The following is a 6000-nucleotide window of genomic DNA, read 5'->3' on the forward strand; positions in this document are numbered from 1 at the left end:
AGGTACTGCAAGGTCAAGGACTAATAAGGTTGAGGTAAGGTTTTAGCAGACAATATATCTCGACAAGCTACTGTTCAGCCTCGGTGCTACGTGCCGCGAGGTCCAGTTCAAAGTCCGACGATTATCTAATATCACTATGGCAGAACTTCGGAAGGTCATGAGGTGCGCCAAACTATGAACGTCCCTATTAAATGCACTTTCCAACTCAAAGCACAAAGCACAAGAATCCGTCGGGAGAAGACCCTTTCTTATCTTTCCTTGCGCAATACAAATAGGTTTTACCGATCGAGTCTCCGACGACCTCATGGATTTGACATCCTGTGTGGAATGGTGTTGGAAGAGTTCATGCAAAGGTACATTCTCTCATCCTCTCCCAAGCACGCCGCGACGTGGTTCGAGCATAAATTTCACAGTGGCCATAATCCGTGGCATATGTTATCTGCCCGACACTTTGGGTTGAACGTTGACTGCGCATTACATTGGTCAACGACCTTTAAGTGATAATTCAGCGAATGTCTCCGTTGCATCATTCCACCGGCCGCCATTAGCGAAAAATGCTACAAGCGAGCCATGTACAACCAGGATGTATGTGCTTGACCGGGACCCTTGACCGGCATACACCTGACATACGAGGCAGCCTAGTCTACCTATAACAGGCGGCAGTACGCAGTGGGTGTAAGCTACTGTGCGTGTACTTTCTATTTTTACACAATCAAAGCTAAATACCGACATTGCTCGGTGCATTTCATCTTGTGGGCGAAATGTCATGGTATTGCTCGACCTACTTTTCGAAGCAGTAAAATTGACAACATAAGTATCTCATAAAAATGTACAGTAACAAAAATAGCGAGAGATAGTGGGAATGCATACATATGTAGAGAACGGATATTTGGTAGTACTCTATCCAAACTCTTCCGATAGTGCTCTACAACAAACACGAGTTCAACGGCTATAGTAGTAAACGACAAGGAAGTGCCTGGCACATGGGAGAGACGAGCACCCCTACCAGTGAAATTTACTTCGCTCAAGCAAACCGCACTTTCTCCCCCGGTCGACCCTCTGACAGCAGTACAACAGCCTAAATGAAGTGGACGCTCAGTACACAGAACCATAACTGCTGAAGGTACGCACATATTTCCCGCTGATCTTCCAGCCTGGCTCTTCCTTGTCTAACCGCTCCGCTATGGCGTCACCATTGTCTCCTAGCCCGACAACAACGTCGCTTTTTATTGTCCGCAGACTGCAAATCTTTGGAGCTCCAGCAGCGCTAGCCATGGGTCCAATGGCAATGTCGAATGGAACGCTGGCCGGTGCAGCACAATCATACGTCAACTTCCTGTGGTTCAAGTCGCCTTTGAAGTAGACGAGATCTGCGCGAGACAGATGGAGGAAGAGATCCGGTGCCTCGCTGTGAAGGTCCCAGAACGTATATCCAGTGCACCAGAAAGGATGTTGCTCATATTGCCATCTGCCATCTTTCTCGTATTGCTATCAAACGTGTGAGTGAAACCTCATGCGCCGACAGACTACCCCTACCTTCCACCGGGCCCCGAGTCTCCGTAGCGACTCTCGCTCAACCTCGGAGGCTTTTGGGAACAGGTGCCCATATACCATGGTGTTCAGTAACCAGTCCCAGTCTTTCCGCGTCACATCAGATACGAACCATGGATAACGCTTGCCATGGAACCGAATCTGCTTAGCCAGACCAGTCTGTATGAGGAAATCGGCTGGTAACAATTAGTCAATCTCTCCACCAAGAGTTGTTTCTTGAACGCACCGTACACGAAATCGCAATACAATTCAAACCCGGCGTTATCCAACACGAAGTCAATTCGTCCACCAGTCTTTTCGCGGAGGACTTTGACAGTCTCCCAAAGCTGGTTTAGATGGTTGCCAAGAATATTCTTTTCAGTGGCAGCAAGGTGGTCTCCTCCAGTTGACTGGAGAGATTTGATCTGTTCTTCCGTCATGTTGATCAAGAGTGAAAGGTCAGTCGAGTTGCCCCACAGACACACTTGCATAACATGTCAGTAGCAAGAACATGAGAAACTCTTATTATCACCTTGAGTCAACTCCAAAAACATGAGTCTCTCGCTTTCTGCTTTCTCTTTGTCTGACATGTTCTCTGACTGCTTGAAAGGCTCAGCAAAGCGCATAGACAGCTCAAAGACAGCGTCTGTCGATCTTGAAAAAGTGTCACACTGGAAGCGCTGTCAGACTGAAAAGATTAATCTAGTCTGATTCATACCTTTTGACGGTAGAAAACATCATAGTCATGCCAGTACTTGCTTACACTGAAGCACTCATGCAGACGACGATACTTATAGGCTTCGGCGAACAACCAAGGCGCATTCATGAAATCCTTGCCTAAAATGCGGATTGTCAGGCAAGATGCGTGGTACATATGGCGAACATCATACCCTGGAAATACTTTGCAATTTCCTTATTCCATAGAGCCACGTCACCTTCACCGTCATCAACGATTGGCCTAAGCTTAGCATTTCCACTGAGATCGGCCATGAGGGCGTCCATTCTCTCCAAACATTCTACAAGGTCAACAATCTTGTCTTCGGCAGACTGCTCATTTAGAGTTCGTGATGCATCGTCTATAGCTTTGCCAAGGATGGTAGGCAACCGAACCCCCATCGTTGCATGTGCGAACGAGTACTCGTGGTAGCCACGGTACGCTGGCCACGGAGGGTTGTTGGGATCAACCTGGGAGAAGATACCCCGATGCACGTCAGATGGACTCCTCGGGTGACAACTCATGTTTATACCGACCCGTGAGGGTGTGCGTGGCCACGGAGCCTTGATATCTTTCTTGCTTGGCAAGTGTCCGAGATGAAGGGTGACACGAGAGGGTGTACTGTAAGTAGCGAGAGAGCCATTTGCTTTGGCAATCGGACCATCGGTGTTAGCAGTACTATGGGTTCCATTGGTTGCTGGTGCTGTCTCAGCCATAGATGTATAATCGACTGAATGAACAGGTGTAGGAGGGAAGTAATCAGCGTTCATTTTGAAGATGGCAGAAATGGGGTTGTGAGTGAACAAAGAACGATAGGCCAACCTTTATACGACGTTCCCTGTGACGACTAACTGTTATCTTTTTGAACGACGGTAGCGCCAAGATGTGTCGCTACTCAGCGGCGCATGGTTTTATTCGACGATACAGCTTGAATTTTGGAGTGCTTTTCCCAAAGAGGAAAGTTGGGCAACGACGTCATGGGTCTGACTGATGTCATGTGATTATTAGAGATTCGCCACTGGCCGTATCGCAATCGGAAATGAAGTTCTTTGTTCGACTGGATTTGCCACTGGGTCAGGTTCCACATGTACTAGCGTGAGCTATATGTAGAGGTTCTGGCTCAAATTCAAAATTGTGCCATCAAATAATTTTAATATTATCTTCTATCTATCAGATTAACCAATCATGCAACAGTTGCATCCAAGGTCCCGGATATGCCTCGTCTGACCCGCGGCGCACTCTCGTTGTAATTTCATCGACGACTAACTTCCTCCTTACAAAGCACCCAGGCCTGCACCGTAAGGTGGAAAAATTGAGTAGTGAGCAAGGTCATCGGCGACGACGGCGCCTAGTCCGCATCACAATCGGACATTTTCAGTGGCTTCCCCTCAGGAGCTAGAGTACTATGACAGAATAGTACTACTTGGGCCTCACAAAATACGGACACATGAGTGCAAGAACGTTGCAAGGGATGTGCAACATCTTGAAGAACGTGAAATGCTCTGCCCGGCGGCATCCGGACTGACAGCACCTTATATGACTAACACTCACCTAGCAGCGCTCAAAATCAAATATATATGGATGACACACCTGCCATCGAGCATATTTGTCATGCGAGTCCGCGCTCCAAAGGTCACATTTGTCTCCGAAGATGTTTCTAAAAAGCATTGTTCAACATCTAAGATCTAATTTGAATATTCGATATTCAAGTGACAGTCACAAATGTCTCACGATACTGTCTGCGTGACAACAAAGAGGGAATTTGTCTATGTTCTTTCCAGGGAGGTAGGGCCCCATCAGTAAGTACTTGAATTGAATCTACCGCTGGTTGACCTCGAAGGTGATCCAATCAAGTGATATCCTCACTTATTCCTCGCGTTAGACTATGAAGTACCTGCTGCAAACGTTTCCACATTCGGTTCATAACCTTCCTAGTCTTTCAATTGACGCTCGTTCACTGACTCTGAGACGCCGTGTCCAAAAATTACTTGTCCCACAGGAAATCGCATATCATGGACACCCGAAATTGTGATATGTCGTAAACTTGGCATTGGGACTTGATCTCGAGACTAGTTCGTGATACCGACCAGCATTTACGAGTCGCAGACCCTATAATTTCTCATCGATGTAATGCTGCTGCAACGTGTTTGACATCCGAGTCAGGCTCGCATTACATTACCCAGACATGTGTCTCCCTTGCTCCTGGTCAGCAGGTCAATTCTATTGATCATTGCGCCTCACAGTCTGTCCTCCGAGTTTATCGCTGTCGACTACACTGGATTAGCGACGAGATATCCGTTCACCACTTCGAGTTCTCATCTATCTTATACTTCCTTGAATAGCTCAGTAAGGCATTTCGAGATGCCCCAGCAAATTCGTTGGACTCCATTTGGCATCCCGTATGTGGTGGAGTTCAACAACATATCGTTCACGCCTCGTAGAACGGTGTCTCCTTCAGAAGATACACTCGCGAGCTTTCCTGCACCGGAGAAATCTCCTTCTGTCTCGGAGCAATCTCTGACCTACTCATGCCCATCTGCTACAAGCTCAACTTCTTCTTTTTGTCATATCTCGCAATGTATGCTAGAATCCCCACTAAAGACTCGTTCATCCATTTCGCGCCTGGTATCCTTATCTCGTTCCGCGCCTGGTATGCGCTCAGCGTCTTCATTCTTCAAGCGGAAACACCAGAATGCTCATCCAAGCACACGCAAACCTTACTCGACAACCCAAAATCCATCCAGCAACCCAATCGACACGTGGTGCTATATACCTGCGCACGTTCCCAAACCCCTTCCCCCCGTGCCTCAGCAAGAACCTGAAGGCATCCATGTGGACGGGCTCCACATACAATTCGCCACGCCCCCATGCGATCCACGTGCATCATCCCGAAGTCGACTTGTGCGTTTGCAAAAAACGATCACTAGCGCTGTTGTCGAGGCAGGCATGGATACTCCCTCCGCACTTGAGGAACAGATGGATCTCGACAAATGTTCCTGATTATCATAGCCGCGACACACTGTTCCGCGGGACATATGGCCAGGTCATGGTCGCTCTGAAAGCAGCAGGCCTTGTTGCAACGCCATGTATGGAGGGCGATTTTGCAGGTGGTGCGTAATCACCCAGATTATCATTTATCTTCCGTCTCATTCATCATAGCTACGCGTTTGGGCGCGCTCTTTGTCGCACATAGATCCTCAGAGGAGAGGAATGTGCAGCTAAGAAAGCTGACACTTTGGGGCTAAGTGCCGGTCAGATAGGCATTCAGTCCCTAAACATGCGCTATTTATGCCCCTCCGACAATGTTAAATCTACTATCGAGGACTATCTTTATGTTTGGTTGACATTCATGGCAAGGCAGGGCCCCTGACAGAAATTCCACACCGACGATTTCGAGTTCGTTCGTTCAAATTTGGATTGTCCGTCTATCGCAGATACATTTATTTATACCCCAAGGGGCGCTCATACTCCGAGCTCGGAAGCGAAAGTTATTGTCCCCTCTATTATCGACATCACTACAGGAGCCACGTCTTCTGCTTCCAATTTTCGTGTGCCTCTAATCATCCTCGGAGCGGGGGTGACCGGACTCACCAACGCCCACCTTGCTGCTTGTGACCACGATCATGGCGAGAGATCTGCCTAGGGATTGGGGTTCTCAAGCCTGGGCAAGTCTTGTGTCTCTTTTGAGCACTCCTGAAGTACTTTCTTATATTAATCTTGTCTAGGGTACGAATTGGTCTCCATATCGTTGGGTG

At 47.9% G+C, this 6000-nt stretch overlaps 2 protein-coding genes across 2 annotated transcripts; one reads left to right on the forward strand and one right to left on the reverse strand.

Moving 5' to 3' along the window:
• Positions 1-1024: 1024 nt before the first annotated feature.
• On the reverse strand, positions 1025-3224 carry BJ212DRAFT_1448012 (uncharacterized protein; the record flags this gene model as incomplete). Its single annotated transcript, XM_041338479.1, has 9 exons — positions 1025-1078; positions 1132-1488; positions 1537-1727; positions 1778-2014; positions 2063-2201; positions 2249-2367; positions 2421-2715; positions 2782-2866; positions 3166-3224. 9 exons carry the CDS (start codon positions 3222-3224, stop codon positions 1025-1027), a joined length of 1536 nt encoding a protein of 511 aa, XP_041191248.1.
• Positions 3225-4606: 1382 nt separating this feature from the next.
• Positions 4607-5245, forward strand: BJ212DRAFT_1482829 (uncharacterized protein; the record flags this gene model as incomplete). The annotated part of the gene is made up of 1 exon (XM_041340496.1): positions 4607-5245. The coding sequence occupies one exon, from the start codon at positions 4607-4609 to the stop codon at positions 5243-5245; it is 639 nt and encodes a 212-aa protein (XP_041191249.1).
• Positions 5246-6000: the final 755 nt, after the last annotated feature.

This window comes from Suillus subaureus (genome assembly GCF_016647635.1).
Source record: "Suillus subaureus strain MN1 chromosome Unknown BJ212scaffold_24, whole genome shotgun sequence".
Taxonomy (NCBI): Eukaryota; Fungi; Basidiomycota; class Agaricomycetes; order Boletales; family Suillaceae; genus Suillus; species Suillus subaureus.